Source organism: Passer montanus, unplaced genomic scaffold, assembly GCF_014805655.1.
Source record: "Passer montanus isolate IOZ18808 unplaced genomic scaffold, ASM1480565v1 scaffold12, whole genome shotgun sequence".
Taxonomy (NCBI): domain Eukaryota; kingdom Metazoa; phylum Chordata; class Aves; order Passeriformes; family Passeridae; genus Passer; species Passer montanus.
The window spans coordinates 6,776,758-6,793,074 of record NW_024358722.1 but is presented as its reverse complement, the minus strand read 5'-3'; the positions used below and the strand labels follow the sequence as shown (position 1 = coordinate 6,793,074).

At 40.0% G+C, this 16,317-nt stretch overlaps 1 protein-coding gene across 5 annotated transcripts in view; it reads right to left on the bottom strand.

Annotated features, from left to right (window-relative positions):
- PLB1 (phospholipase B1) overlaps positions 1-16,317 on the bottom strand; it is a 118,921-nt gene that overhangs the window by 80,370 nt on the left and 22,234 nt on the right. For all 5 annotated transcript variants that reach the window (XM_039697805.1, XM_039697809.1, XM_039697808.1 and 2 more), the window contains 14 exons: positions 16,179-16,259; positions 14,664-14,730; positions 13,906-13,964; positions 12,749-12,822; positions 11,202-11,245; positions 10,262-10,370; positions 9,305-9,356; positions 7,268-7,348; positions 5,692-5,757; positions 4,901-5,001; positions 2,026-2,107; positions 1,313-1,417; positions 555-650; positions 19-90 (listed from right to left, as the gene is read on the bottom strand). In XM_039697805.1, coding sequence (XP_039553739.1) covers positions 19-90; positions 555-650; positions 1,313-1,417; positions 2,026-2,107; positions 4,901-5,001; positions 5,692-5,757; positions 7,268-7,348; positions 9,305-9,356; positions 10,262-10,370; positions 11,202-11,245; positions 12,749-12,822; positions 13,906-13,964; positions 14,664-14,730; positions 16,179-16,259 — 1,089 coding nt within the window. The remainder of the gene's footprint in view (positions 1-18; positions 91-554; positions 651-1,312; positions 1,418-2,025; positions 2,108-4,900; positions 5,002-5,691; positions 5,758-7,267; positions 7,349-9,304; positions 9,357-10,261; positions 10,371-11,201; positions 11,246-12,748; positions 12,823-13,905; positions 13,965-14,663; positions 14,731-16,178; positions 16,260-16,317) is intronic.

The following is a 16,317-nucleotide window of genomic DNA, read 5'->3' as shown; positions in this document are numbered from 1 at the left end:
GACACCCTTGTAACTTACCTCAGATGGACATTTGAGGACAAGCTCATCATCCATCTTCTGACTATCTGTCTTCTCCCCTACAGGCTCCAGCTGGGGGGAAAAGGGGATGTGCAGAGGAAAAGCAGATGAGTACCAGACAGCAATGGGTGATGCTGTGCTGCCAGTCATTGGAAACCACCTCTGCAGCACAGCAAGACAACTTCAGGGCACTGCACCAGTGCTGGCAGCTGCCCCCCTGCACTGTTTTTGTGTGTGCTGAAGAGGCTAATTCCCATACACCTGGAATGTGGCCTGCTGGTCAATGTGCCGGCAGGTGTCATCTTCCTGAGACACAGCCTGAACACACCCAGCTTTAACACACCCCGAGATTTACTGGTTTGATATGACTGGGCTAACAATTCAGGTGACCTTTCTTCATATGAGCACTCTTTCCCTTTGTAACACAATTCAGAAGAGATATGGCTGCCTAGTAGATCTTGGGGGGCGGGGGGTTTGCTGCCAAGGGCAGGATGAAGTGAACAAGGAGAGAGCAACACAACCTTTACAAATCTTACCATGTTGTTCCACAAAGCACGTGCAGCCTGGGAATGAGCCTTTTGGCTGAAGTGGAAACAATCTGGGGCAAAATATGATTCATCTGGCCACCCCTCCTAGAAAACAAGATAGGTGCTGTCACTGAGACAGCAAATAAGCAACGAGCTGTGTATTCTGTCTTCTCTTTTCCAGTGAGATAACCCAGCAGACTTCTAAACAAAGTATTGCAAAGGCCTCTCAGGCAAACAGAATTAAACCAGGCCAGGGAAAGTTAGTAACTCAGAACTAAGAAGCCTTTTAAAACTCTTTAATACACTATTCCCAAAGTAATAAGGAATACAAACCACTATGACTCTGAGTACAGAATACCTGGGCAGAGATATCAATTTCTTTATTTCCCCTGAGATTTACATATTGCAGTCCTTTGAAACATATGGGTTTTCATACTAAAGGTCATTTACCAAAGTACTGTAAAGGACTTGATGTATAGGGAATGTAAAGCAAGTGCTTCCTGATGAAGATTTTGACCTAAAATATCTACTTCATGGCTGTCCAATTGCAGTGCCCCAAATCAAGGGGCACTTGATTCCTGTATTCCTGTTGCCCAGTATCTCATATTCAGTAAAAACATTTCATGCAATTTTGGATGGTTACTGAATATAATAATTAATTACTATGTCAGGAAACTGCTAGCTACATTTACAGCTGAAACAATTTTGACAAGTCAGTGGCATTTCACCAGGATTTAATGTAGGTGTGGTTTTCTTGTTAGTTTTACCTGTGTTTTTGGCATTTCTATATTAGTCATAAATGGCTGCATAACCACTGTGAAATCATCCTTCGTGTCATACCTTCCACTCTCCACCAACTGGCGGGTTCTCTCCTAAAGAGTCAAAGAAAAGTTGTCATTGTTCCTTCTTCTACGTTCAGCTCATCAAGCTGAACACCTCACCCAGGGGTTGCCCCTCCCTCATGCAGAAGGTTTTCAGCTTGTGCCAGGCAGCCAATGCAGCTGCCTTTTTGAGACACCCATCCCGGGCTCCTTTGCAGAGAGGCAGCCTGGGGATGGCTGCCTGACTGACAAGGACTGCCAGCCTGCTCAGGAATTAGGTTTTCTGTCAAAAATATGTCCTTCCAGAACATCTTCCATCAAAGCGTTTCTGGTTTGGCTGACACACTGTGCCTGAAAACTTGTTCCTGAGTTGACATGTTGTTTGACTTAGCCTGATTTTCAATAACATACTGATCAAAAAACTGCTGACTCTCTGACATACTCTACTTTCTATGGCTCTGTGACAATTATTCTTCTCATCTGTTTTGTTGATTTAGTGAAACAGAATTGTAAAGATCCTACTTTTTTTTTTAACCACAACTACAAATACGTCATTAGAATGAATGGAAACTGTCCCCTGTTTTCAAATTAGCCCATCTGTGGTCCCTTGATCAGCAGAAGGATAACATCAAACTCCTAACAAATGCAATGTGCCTTACCTGATACCTTCTGTTAAAATAGATCAACTCCTTTAACTCATTGGAATCGTTCTTAGGGTTTATGACACAAGGGCACAGGATCCTGTGGGATAAGAGCATGGCACTGAGATTTGCTCTTCCTTTTCCCCCCTTGCTTCCAAGCTGATAAGCTGCAGGATTAAAAGCTCTGAGAGGAATTTATTTGAAAGACCATTGAATGAGAGCATTATGTCTCACCCCTGAGTTTCTTCATAGCCCTAATTCTTGAGCAGAAACACATTTATTAAGGATAAATTAATGAACAAAAAGTGAGCAAAAGCTTCCATGCAACCAAAACCACACTGTGTGCCCATGGCAAGGTTTTAGCAGCAGGAGTGATCTCTGTGAGGAGGGGCCAGAGCTGCCTGTTCTGGACAGTGCTCCAGCAAACCAACCACAGGGTATGGCTGAGCCTCTCAGCCAGGCTGGTGGTGTCTGTGAAAACCTACCTAAGAACAGGCAGAAGAGAGCTGCCTGTTCTGGACAGTGCTCCAGCAAACCAACCACAGGGTATGGCTGATGGTGTCTGTGAAAACCTACCTAAGAACGGGCAGAAAACACCAGAGAGAGAGAGGAGAGAACAAGGCAGGAACAAGGAAGAGGTGTTCCATGGCAGAACAGGCATTCCTGGAAAGGACCACAGTCTGTGGATGCACACGAGTGTAGGACTCATGCTGGAGCACAGGACAAGAATGAGCAGGAAGGAGTGGCAGAGAGATACCAGATCCAGAACCCAAGCCATGCCTCACTGAAGGGGCTGAGGGTACCCTGTGACAGTAACAAGGGTGGGGGGGAGATGCTTGGAGAAAAGTTGAACCTGAGAAGGAGGGAGGACAGGTGCTTTAACTGTTCAACTTCTTTCTTTGTTCATTTTCCATACCAGAATCAGAAATAAATGTTTATGCTCATGGACAACAAATACAGTTACATTCCCCCAATCAAAGGTCTGTTTTGCCTGCAATGATACTTGCTAGGTGACTTCCCAGTCTTTATCTTGACCCATGAATTTTCTTGCTCACAGTCCTTGTTTTCTCCCCATTGCTGGGGTAGGGTGAATGAGGAGCTGTGGGAGTTCTTGGCTGGCATCTGGGGCCAACCCACCCCAAAAAACTGTTGACAAGTACACTTGTGCAACATGCTTTGCTTCAGCAGAACTGTGCAAGCATCCTCCAAGATGGAGTTGCCACAAATTCCTTCTAGTCAGCTCAGAGAGTCAGAGGTTACAGTGCATATCACAGCAAGGCTCGTATAGCACCAAAACAATCACCAGGACTGATGCAGAATTCTCCATCCTTAGGGAGTCATTATAACCTGAGACATTTTAAGATTCTGTGAACTCATGTTGGCCACTTTTATCCCTCCCCTGAGGTTCTGATCTTTCTAGCACATGGATATTTTTGGGATGTTCCATCTTCCTGGGCATGCCCCATCACTATTTCAGAAATCCAAATTAGAAGGACTCCTTTCAAATATCCTGACAGTGTAACCACAGCAAAGCATCCCTGAGAGAGCTCTTAGAGAAATACCTCCTATAGAGATGCAGTTGATATATGTGAAATATACACAGATCCCTACTGTGTCCAAACTTGTCTTAATGGAGACCAACTAAGAAAAGCTTTTACTTCCACAGTACATCTATATGAGAACAATACAAATTTAAATTATGTTTCCAGAAGTTTCAGAAACATATGTTAGGCAACATTAGTAGACACATCTTCTCTTTAAGTTGTTTGCTACTCTCAGAATAAAAAGAGAAGTCTTTCAAGATCAAAATCCTCCTTCAGGTGGTTCTTCTACTCAGTAGAATGGCATTTATTGTCCCACATGGGCACTGCTTATCACCCTGTATACTTGGCTTGTTGCCAGACAGGCAAACATTAAACTCAGCATGGCACCTTAAATTATGTGGAAAGCTACTATGTCACAGCTACTGTGAGACAATCTAATCTTAAAGGCTTTGCTAACTATCCTTGTCCAATGATTAGGGCCTTGAGATACCTGTGTACACTAGCCAGTAACCTTTGTAAAAATAAATAAATAAAAATTTTAAAAGAACTACTACTGGCTATTGGGAGTACCAGCACCCTGAGTTTCAAAACCAATTTTCCACTGACAGCCACAGGGAAATCACAGTAAGAGGGTTGCATCTCTGTCTCTCCTGTAAAACCAGTGGCTGCCTACATTCACAGGACAAAGTTATTCTCCCCATCTGTCCAGCAAGACAGAGACTTGCTTTTCTGAAAGAAAGCAACTCCTGCCAGAAGCAACTCCAGGGGACAATGCTGTATCCTATCTGAATCACCATAAGTCCACTCAGGGTGCAGCCTGCCACCTCAGTAGTGGACTAACACTGATCTGGAAAGGATTGTTGAGGCATAAAGCAGGTGGCACAATGAAGCATCCAAAACATCTACTTGACACTAATTTGAGATAAAACTAATAATCAGCAATGAGATTACAGAGACTGAAAATTGCAGAAGCAAGAGGGAGAGTTTTAAGTGCAGAAAAATAGATCTGTAAATACAACCAGAAAACCTCGTGTCTTAGTGTCTTCTCTATTTTCACTAAAGAATGCCCAGCTGAGCTTTCTCTGCTCTGGCTTAAAGTCACTTGCAGGGTAAGTGTGGAGTCAAAAGTGGCACCTTCATAAGAAGCAATAACAGCAGGGCTCAGATACAGAGGCAGAGACAGCTTCTCCTAAATGCTGTGTTGAACCAAAATGTAGGGACATGCACAGAGAAAGATTTTTGGTAGTCTGAAATACTAGATCCTTTTCCCTTTAAGAAAAAACTTCCCACAAAGACGTTGCAGCCTCTGTGAACAACAATGAGAGCTGTAACATAAATCATCTGCAAACCTCATAAGCAGTTTTGGGCAGTTATTGTTTTTCGATTGATGCAGCTCCCGCAGCCTCACTATGTAAAGCATCGTCACCAGGTTCACATATGCCCGTGGAACCTGCCAAGAGAACACACTAATCCTTAGCAAACTCCTGGAGCACAGAGGGCTGGTTTTGTCCCTGCACAGCCACAGCCGACCCTGGTAGCAGCCTGCTGATTCAAGCATTGTGTATTATTTATAACAGAGGTGTTCAAAGTACTTTCTCAATAATTAATTCCCCACACAAGCAATACTAAATTACAGCCCCTGCCTGCACTGCCTAGTTCTGTTCTAAATGTTGATAGCTGGTCACTTCAAAATGATGGCTTCAAAAAGGTCCAAACAAGTTGTTATAGGTCTCAACAAGACCCAAACATCTGCTAACTCTTCAAGTATTCTCATCATTCTTCATGTTGAATATCAGAATCTCTCTCTTAATGAGCACAAAAATATACTTATTCACAGTTTAAAGAACAACCAACGCATTTTCCAGTCAGTAAATAATGTTTGTTCCACATTGCTATAATGTTTTTGATATTATTTGCCCACAGCACATCAGCTAGAACTAAGAACATCCTTATTCCTTTGGTAAAAAGCTTCACCAGCCCTTTTTGCCTTTCACAAAGATTTTCCTGTGAGCAAACACCTCTGGATACAGTAGTACTCTGCAGATGAAAGCAAGGAAATAAATCCTTAATCAATAATCAGTGACTGCTTTGAAAACAGAACAAAATCTCTGCTCCCACATACTAGAAAAGTTTGCTTTACCTCTTTGTGAAGTATGTCCAAAGCTATTTGTATATTGTAGGTGTAGTTTTCAGGAGAATAGTGCACCTGTTAAAACAAGATGGTTGAATTTTGTTATTAATTTACTCAGGCAGGGACAAGAATGACTAGCTGGAGTCTCTCACAGTAGTGTTTATGTTTCTAACTCTTGGGTCAAAGGTAACAGAATCATAGGCAAAATGGTCCTGTCTCTGATTTTCTTCCTTCCATCACAGCTATCTCACTGGCAAGAAAAGATCCAGCAGCCATTGGATACCAGTAAGGGTGAAAATTCACAGGGTATTATCAGACATCACAACATCCTCAATTCCTAGGCTTGCTTGGGCTGGTCTTAAAAGCACAACTAACAACTCATTAAGAAGGGTCAGATATGGGGGAGAACAGTTTGTGTAAAAGTAAGTTTATTTCTGCTGTATGGAATATTAGAACATGCCTCCCATGTGCTCCTTGCCTGCCACAAATAATAACTGGCAAAACTTACGTGTTTAGCTGGGAATGAAATCACTTCATATACTTGTCTTTCAGTGCTAATGTTTCCTTGTTCCATTTTAATGCTTTAAACACTCTAATTTTATTGTCTCAAGTAATCCAATACTTATTTTTTCATTTGTAGGACTACAACAGTCACATAAACTTTCTTACGAGAAATGCCTGTCATATTTTCAGCCTTTTTTCTCTCTCATTTAATATCATGCAGAAGATGACTGAGAGCCCCACTCGCCTACTCTATAGAAGCAGACAGCTCAGATCCCTTATTCATTTCCTAAGACACAGCTCACCAGGAATGCTGTGGTTGGCACTATTTGTACTTGTGCCACACAAAGACGACTGTGATCTTGGATGCACACACTCTCCTTGCCACTCACCCCTGTCATGTGAACAGGCACTTTGTGTTTGGGTTGACAGCAGAAGGTAGGAATGGTTAATTTGCTCCTTCCTTGATTTATAACCATCTTACTGTGCTGCTTTGCTGTTCTTCCTGATCCAAAATTAATCATGAAGGATGACATGCACGTGCTTAACTGCCTGTGAGTAGGTAACCCTCATCACTAAGTGAGGAGTCTGCCACAGCCTCTCACCTCCTCTACAATCATACATACCAAAGGCTAGATACTGTATGCATGTTATACATACATAATATATACTACATTACATATAATTGAATTAGCATGAGCTAGTGCTTAGAACTTTTCCCACAACACTGAAAGTATTGAGAGTACCACGTAAGACTAAGGGATGGGACAATGCAAAGAGGAGTAAAAACACTTGGCATTTTATCTACAGGAGGTAAAGGGACCGTGCAACAAAATGTTATCCTAGCTGGCAGCAAAACAAAGTCGCAACAATTATGTAATTTACAGGTGTTCTAAAGGTATCCTAACATTATTGAAACATTATGCTGAGCAACCAGAAGGTCTCAGTGCAGTTAAATTCCAGAGCTGCACAATTAAGATCTATGTTATTTTGGTCTCACCCACCGAGTTCCTCCCTCTTACCCCCTGCAGTGCATAAAGGCCCTGTGGATTGACTGGCCCAGTTCATGCTGCAGGGAACTTACTGGATTCTCACAGACTTTGCAGAGGTCATTTCCTCCTATGAAAAGTGTTATGAGCTTCCAGTCATTCTGGAAATCTATTCTCTGCACAGAGAAGGAGATGGAATAGAAGTTTTTAATTAAAAAAAAGAAAAGGAGGGAGATACCAGCAACATACTAAATACAAATTTCCCATTTCTCAGAGTACATGGCTATCATTCCCTAGGCATCCACAACAAAACCAAGTTTGTAGTCATGACTGAAGATGCAGAAACTGCTGTGATCTAAACCAGAATTACAATACCAATGGCATCATGGAAAACTATTTGCTTCAGAAAAATATTGCTCAAAATCTATCTGTATGCTTTTCTTAGTAATATCTTGTGCATACAGAGTGACTCTTCTGCAGTCCTTGAAATACATCTTCATAGCAAAAATTATGGTATGTGTTTTACTGTGTGATAAATAACACAGCTATCCTGCTGGTAAACCCTGGGGGACAATATATTTCAGACTTGCTGTGAGACAAACTGCAAAGAACAGTGGGGCAATATTAACTCTATCTAACAATAATGGTAAAATATTGCAGCACTTTTTGTTTCTGCAAGGATTTTGCAAAAGGATAGCTAGCTAAATCGAGGTCATTATGCTACAGTAAATAAATACCTTCCTAGCTTTGAGCAAAGATTCAGATATGCTTAGTAGCATGTTGTGGATGTTGTATTCAATATTCTAATGCTTTAATTTCAGTGCAAAACACAAGCAAGAAAAGCACCAATTGTGCATCAACCTCCAGTGATTTAAAAACATCTTTCTTCAAAGGCTGGAGGCAATATATCCCCACTAGTAAACACACTGTTCAGTAGTTTGGTCTCAAAATGTAAAACAATCAAAAAAGAAGAAGAAACTTCCTCCTGCACTCAACAAGTGCTTTAAAAAGTGGGGGTAAAAATGACCTCTTAAATCAGAGATATATGACCTCTACTATGAGGTCATATATCTACTACTGCATGCTTTCTATTCAGAAGGAACTTCACGAGTTGTATAAAAACATTTATTACCTAAATAAAAGATATTTCCATAAATTTCTGTTAACATTCTCAGGCCAATAAATTTGGCAGAGTAGGGCTTAGAAAATTTAAATGAAAACCATACAACCATTCATTGTTAGTTGCTGCTCCTTATCTCATTTCAGATGCATCCATCAGATGGAAATCTTGTTTACAAGACAAGGAATCGAGAAGGAAGGTACTGCAAATATTTTTGCCAATATGTACACACCAGAGTATTTACACTAAACATGCACACAGATAACTTGAAGGCTTTTTGGCTGCTTTCCAGCTGAATCATTGGAAAACCAAACCATTATAGTGCAACTTAGGTCACTGATTGCATAGCATATTTGTCAAATTACAAATAGCAAACATTCAAAGCACGAGCTGAGGTGAGAAATATGTAAGCAATCCTCAACCTAACGTATATTTTACAGACCATTAATCAAATAATTCATAACAATAAATGTCTAAGTCAAAAAACAGCTGATGACTAGATGAAAGAAGGGACTAATTAATTTTTTTAGAAAACAAGTCCCTTCCTCACTTCACATGTTCACTCCATACAACTTGCTACTTGAAAAGCTTGCCCTCAACATCCTAGCATGTATCATTTTTGCTGGAAAAACTACCTGCTTACAAGACAATTAATAGCACCGCAGCAAAATCCTCACAGAGAAAGGATTCTATTATCTTACAGAGTGACACAGGTTGGAAGCAGAAGCAACAGTACTGCATTTACAGCCACTTGCACTAAAAATGATGAAAAGGTTACAATTACCTGGGTTTGATAGCAGCTATCATATGCTGGTACAAATTCATTTAAGATTAAGCTATAGATTATTTTGTACTGAACTCACACTTTGTACTGGGAAGTTTTATGCTGTACCCTGCTGTACCTACAACTTTAAAGTTTGGCATTCACTCTTGAGATCTGCTCTTGGTCTGTTAGAAACTAATGATGCTCTGTCACTTCATTCTAAAGATATTAATGACATGTTGAACTCACAGTGTCATTCTTCATGCGGTCCACCAGTTTCCTAACCTGTTGAGGAACATCCCTAAAAATAAAAGAAAAATAAAACCATAAAATACATTAATAAAAATTTAAAGAAAGAATCCTGCATAGATGACAAAGCAAAGAGGAAAGCTGACATGAATGGACATCAAGAACCAAAAAACCCCAAGCAATATCCAATTTTCATTGAATGGAATATATGATATAGCCAACAAAGGCTATGTTTTGAGACAGTGATGGAAAAAGAAAAAAGACAAAATAATTAGCATCCAACAGGCATTGGGCTACTTTGCAAATAGTTTATCTTTTACCAACTACAAAATGCACTTTTCCCACCATCAGACAGATGATATCAATAGACATATCTCTGAAGTGTCTGTGCTCACACCAATGTTATTATACAGCTTCAAGGCACTGAAGTAGGTCTTATAAGAACAGCTGCCAGTGGACAAAAAATAGGATATGAATTGCACTGAAGAGGGTGCATAGTGATCTCTAGCTAATTCCCAGCTCTGGCAGACCAGGAATTAAACAACCCACAACTTTCTCAGTCTCTATACAAACTCTTGGCCCTGATGACAAGAGAGTTTGAATATATCTCCTAAAAAGTAGAGATATCTTTTGTCTGATTCACAACAGGACAGCTTTCTGAGTGGTGCCTGTAAAATGCTGTGGCTTTCTTGGCTGAAAATGTCAGAGAAAGTATTGCTTTTGTTGCTAATTTATTTGCAGTGTTTCTAATCCTTGTCAAAGTCCTCATCACATTTCTTTGCCTTCATGCTACAGTTAGGATAAAAAATATTTACCTATTAGACTTACTGTGCTCCTGCCAAAATCCAGGGTTTGGGCAGAAGCACACTAAGTCTAATAGGCAAATATTTTTTATTCACAAGGAATTTTATAGAAAAAAAATCAAATTCCTATTAAAATGAAATGTTTTCCTCTTACTCTGCACGAGCTCCAGCCACAGCTTGGTTTAATGAAGCATTGTGTGAATTCTGTGTTCCAGTGCCAATGGAATACCCTACCAAGAATGGGTTGAACTCACGAAGAATATCTGCAGAAAGAGACAGCACCCTGAAATATTGTTTCCTGCAGCAGGTAACAAATGAGGTAACAAATAAAGGTTAGACTTTAGTAAAGACCATTAAAACTTTAGGAGAGAGCTATTAAAGGTTGATTTTTTTTTAATTAAGTATAATAAACATGGAGATTCATCACCATACAGCCATTTCCCTGCCCTCAAAATTTCTGAATTTCATGAATTCAGATAGGTCATGACCTAACACAACCATCTTGGCTAGCAATGCCTTTTTGCCTGGTAAGCAAGGCTGGGTAATCATATACTCAGGCAGGAGAATCTCATGCCATCATGCTCTAACTGCAGACAGGTTGGGATCAAATCCTTTAGCCTGATGGCCCCAGATGTATTAACCCCAAAGACCCCAGATTCCCTTCTACATCTTAGGTTACAAACCAGCCTTACAAACACCTCAGATCTAAAATGTCCTGACCTTTAAAAAGCATGTAAAATCTGATCTTGTAATGTGATTCTGTCCCTGCCTAAAACAACTTTCCCATATAGTCAAAATAGTTTCTTTAGGCTATGAGCTAAGACCTTTGATTAATCTGTGACCAAACACATTTTAGACAGAACTATAACCAACAGAAAATACTGAAAAAACCAAAACCTAGGAATTACAAACCACATAGTTAAGTCATGCACAGCATATTACAGCCTGGTTGTTAAGCAACTTTTACTCAGCAGTGGATATTAAACACAAAGGGATTGCTTGTGTCACACTACAAATTTTAACCCTTTTCTTCTGTCTCCTTTTATAATAGCAGGCACCACATATTTATCAAATATACATAAAAAGACACTTACTTGGTAGTGTCGTAACTGTGCTTATGTTTTCATTTCCTCCAACACTGTTAAGAAGAAAGAACAGAAAAAAAGTGTTGGTAAGGTACGCTGGACTCGGAAGGCAATGGACAAGGTAGGAGAGTGCCCCCTTTTGGGGTTACTGCACAGGCACAGAGCACGCTGCTGGCTGTGCTGAGCCCAGCCACACTCTGGGTGCCTGTCCCAGGGGGTCACCACATCACAGACACTCGGCTCCAGCAGAACAATCATATTAGAAGCCCTGTACAGTAGCTGTCCTTTCAGGTCCTTCACGTGTTTTGGCATATGTTTAAACCCAGCTGAGAGAAATGAGATTTTTTTTCAAGGCTGCCACATTTGCTACAGTTGTATCTATTAAAATACTTATAGCTTCCATTTTTAGTTAACAAATCTAACCAAAACAGAAAGTTCTAAAAGCATATATTTCAGAGTGATAAGTAAAATCAATACCTTTACCTTCCTCACACTCACATTTCACTCAACTGGAAGAATACTACTAGACTGGTGAAATTCACCATTATGTCTGTGTGCTCTTTATTCTCCTTCATGCTGAAAAAAATACTAGCATACTTGTTGCAAAAAAATCTCAATGGATTACTATTAAAGATCAAAATATAAAATGTGTTGACTTAGAACACTTCCATAGCGTCTCTTTAATCTGGAACAGATTTGAAGTGCAAATGGAGGTGCTTGAGGCCAAGCTGCATGGTGCCACCCTGGGCTAGTGAGTGAACACCCTGATCTAGTGAAAAGTGTCCCTGCCCATGGCATGGGGGTTGGAACCAGATAATCTTTAAGATACCTTCTAACCCAGGCCATCCTATGATTCTATGAAGGTGTTTAAGCTTCTTCTAAAGTTGCAGTGACTTAGACTGGTAAAAAATTATTAACAGAAGATCAGTCCGACAAGTTGTGTTAAATCATACAGTTGCAGATTCACAAGTGAGCATGGCTGCCTTTCTCCACAGTCTTTTTGATGTGTCTAACAACATTCTGCATATGTAAAAGTCCATACTGACACATAATTGATAAACTGTTCTTCATGATGAAGCAATACTAGGAAAGGATCAAGGAAAGAGATACTGCATATGAAATAACAGTAGAAAATATTTTTTGTAGACTACCAGTTTTAAATGAGACAAATGGGTGATGTGGGCCACACTGGACAAGAGCAGACAGGGTACAGAAAGAGCAGGGACAGAAATGCAGACAGGGCAAGTGATGCAATGGCAATGGAGTTTAGAAGACCCTGTTCCAGGGTCTTCTACAACCGTGAGATTGAAAAAGGACTTCTTAACAAGGACCCCATTTTTCTGTGTACCCAGGTCTGTTCCAGCCATGCTACATTGTACTCTAGATTACCACTAGTTGGAGTATTTTCTTTATCATGAGTAATAGTCCAGCCATGTGCTGTCATGCAAAATGATCCAGTTTCCACAAGCCTTCATTTGCTACAAAAAACAACTATATTGATCAAAACTGAAGAAAATGGATTCCCTCCCACTGAGGGGAAAATTTCTGGGACTCACCTCCATGAAAGACCTCGGTACTGAGTCAGGACATCCAGAACATCATGGGGTCTGGATCCTGCCCCATTAGCTGCCTGAAGGAAGAAGAGTTCACCTTCAGAAAATAAGCATTGCTACAGTAACTAGTTCTCTGACTGATCCTAGTGAGAATAATTTAAAAGCATATTAATGAAGCAAGCTATGTCGTCTTCCCAAAATAGAACAGATTCCTGTTCTCAAGAAGTTCAAAGGCTGAAGGTATTTTAACTCCACTCCAGTGAATTACTCTCTTCTATCAACTTCATGATTAGACCAAGTGGGGGAAAATTACTTGAGAATGTTCAAAATATTCATATAACTCTAAATTTACATAAGGAATAAATATGACAGCAGTGGTTCTGAATTAATAATTTATTATAATGTTGCTCACATTAAAAAGTTGTACAGTGATTTTATGTCTTTCCCAGTTCCTCCAAGGAAAAAAGACTACAAGGATTTAATGTGATAATTAGCACAGAACATGTAGGAAACATGAATTATTATATGAGCAGTAAAGCAGTCACCACTGATGGGAGAATCACAACCAGTCTAGAGGTAATGAACTTACATAGTACAAGGAATAGTGTTAAAATAAAAAAAAATCTCAAGGCAAGGTCCACTTGACACACCTGATGTTCTATTGCAATTTTAATAATATATTTAGTTAGTATTAATCACTATGGCTTTATAGGCTTTGGTATTATCATATATATATTGTTCATATTATATAGATATACACAATCAAACAGATACAGAACTTTTTGTTCTTCAAGCTGCTCACTAATAGCTTTCAGGGCCAATACCTTGAGAGCTGCCAAAAATTGAAAGAAATTGTAAAGAAAAGCAATTGTTGCAAGTCCTTTCCTGCAGAATAGTTTTGCTGCTACACAATCTAATCATATACTTCTTCCTTGTGTGGCACTCTTGTGGACTTCAAATGGGAACTTTGCACTCAGATTAGACTCATGATCTGATTATCAATCAGCCAAGGCGGAGTATGGAAAAAAATGTGAAAAACGTGTTTAGCTCAATGCAGCATAAGTGAATGTATACAATTTCCCAGGTTAAAAAATCAGAAATTTCATTGCAAGTGTTTCATTGCTAACTTTATCAATGGCTATCTAGTGATCTTTACTTACTGTGAGTGAATCTCCCACGGCAGCAATCACCCGAATATCTGCTGGTTTCAAATTATGAACTAAAAAAAAAAAACCAAAACCAAAGGTAGTGTAAGGCAAAGAACAAAAGAAAACTACAAATTGTGATGGTTACTAAAAGTTTTTCTCAGAATAAACATAATAAATCATTGTAAAAAGACAGTATTTTTAATATTCATGAGAGCATCAGTTGAAAATGATGGAGACTGATAGGCATCAAATCACAAATTTTTCTTGGTACGATAGCTGGGCAGTAGGTACAGTGACAAAGGAGGCAGCAAGATTCCAGTCTTGCATTTGTTCTTCCTCAAATTTAATTTAACTGATGAAAATTACTGAAAAGCAGGCACAGCTCTGGGGTCAGCAGAGATTCTGAGGAATGACAAAACCCACCCAAGGAACTCCATATGGGTTTTTGCACCTCAGACTGCATTAACAAGAACCCCCTACAGTTTTTTTCCCCTGGAAATTAAGGACCTGACTGCCCCCTATCTTTTCCATTGTCACTTCTTTGTTTGTACATGGAAGACGCAGCTGCATAAACTTTCATCATCCTTGAGGTAGTGAACTCACATCTTCCTGTACAACCACTCACATTGTTCCAAAAAGACACTTAAAAACCACAGTCAACAAAGTGCACTTCTGCAAAGAAAAGAGCACTTCTCCTGAGTAAACCCGTGTCCATTCTACTTCTGTCATCAAAGGAAGTAGCTCTATGACAAAAAGGCATAGTACTATACCTGAAACTGGAACTGTATTAGAGGGAGCCCGGTCAGGACAGGGCATATTTGTTCCATAGCTCCTCTCCTGCAAAGACAGGGCAAGACTCCACATCAGTCTCACTCTACTCTAGTCATGGTAAACTATTTACATCTCAGAGCATTAGATTAATGGAATCCCCATGTACTTTGTATACAACTACTCAGCTCAGCCTGCCCTCAGTCTGTGCCTTTTGGAGGCAGACACAAACTCAGCCTGCTCAGAAGTTGTGCAGCCTTACAAGTGCAGCACAACTCTTGCCTACCAGTGGGGCCATGTCTGAGCCATGTTATGCTCAGCTACGCAACATTTGGTGTGCCCATACCCTGAACATCTTTTGCAAGAAACTGTTTGAATGTCCCTGAAATATCCTAGCACAAAACCATACCTCTGTCAGCAGGCCATGAGCCTGCCTTCTGCATATGCAGTCCTGCATGTGCAGCCAAGGGTTTGCCCTCCTGGCTCTTTTGGGTTGCAGCCTACTGACAGAAATACTCCCAAAGTCTACTGTTAGTGAAGGGCTGACCATCAATACACCAGAGCAAACCATCGCACAAGACTCAAAGATGTGCTTTGGCTCCAAATCTTTCTGCAGTATTCCTTCAGTAGGATAACTTGCCTAAGGAAAAGATACTTGTATGTCTTGTCCCATTTTTCTGGATGAAGTTTTAAATTTTTAATTAAAAATCCCAACAAAACAACTACAAACATAACATAATATTGCCCCTTACATCCTCAACACCGCCTACACTACAGCTATTTCCAAAAATCAGAGTGGTAGGTACCATTGCCTTATGGCAAGGTCTGTACACTCCAAGTGACCAACAGAACAGATGGAACTATATTAAAATGTGAACAGAAATGCATCTTACAACTCGTTACAAATGGGCCATTTTGTCTAGATGGTCTAGGCATTGTGTTCTGAGGCATGAAAATGAACATTATCAACTCACTCTGTTCCTGCTTGGGAACACCAAGTTCTTCTCAAAATCAGAGTACTCTGACTTTAAAAAACCACAACCATGGGTCTTTTTCTCCACACATCTAGTCTGAAACTATCTCACAAAAAAAATTTAAAAATCCATATTCTTTTTTTATTACGGCAATAAACAAGACTAAATCAGACCCACAGAGTAGTTGGATCTGATCTAGTTTCTTCCATAGTAGGACTAAATAGCCCCATTTTCACTTTCTTCTTATCCCAGGGAAAATAACATTTTTATCCAGATGTTTAACATAGGCTCTTACCATTGAAGGCAAGACTCACTTTAGGCTAGATGAACACACCTACCTTACTCACACTCTACAGAATGCACCAAGGAGAGAATGTGCTATTAAACATCCGACTATTTAGTCCCACACAGAAGTAAAAAGCTGGAGTTCTGCATTTAGTTTTCCCAGGTAGCATTGTTTATTTAGGCTACAACATGCTCTTACCCAGCTGCCCCACCCCCTGGAATACACCCAGCCCATTGATGCAAACAGTCCTACTATACCTGAGGTGTTTCTCTGCGGTTTGATGGCCTCAGGGAAGATGAGTAGTTACTATTTCTGTACGTAAACAAGTATGGATTTTCCTGCAGAGTGAAGAGAGTATATTTACCACTGCTAGTGGAAGCATATCAGCTGACGTTA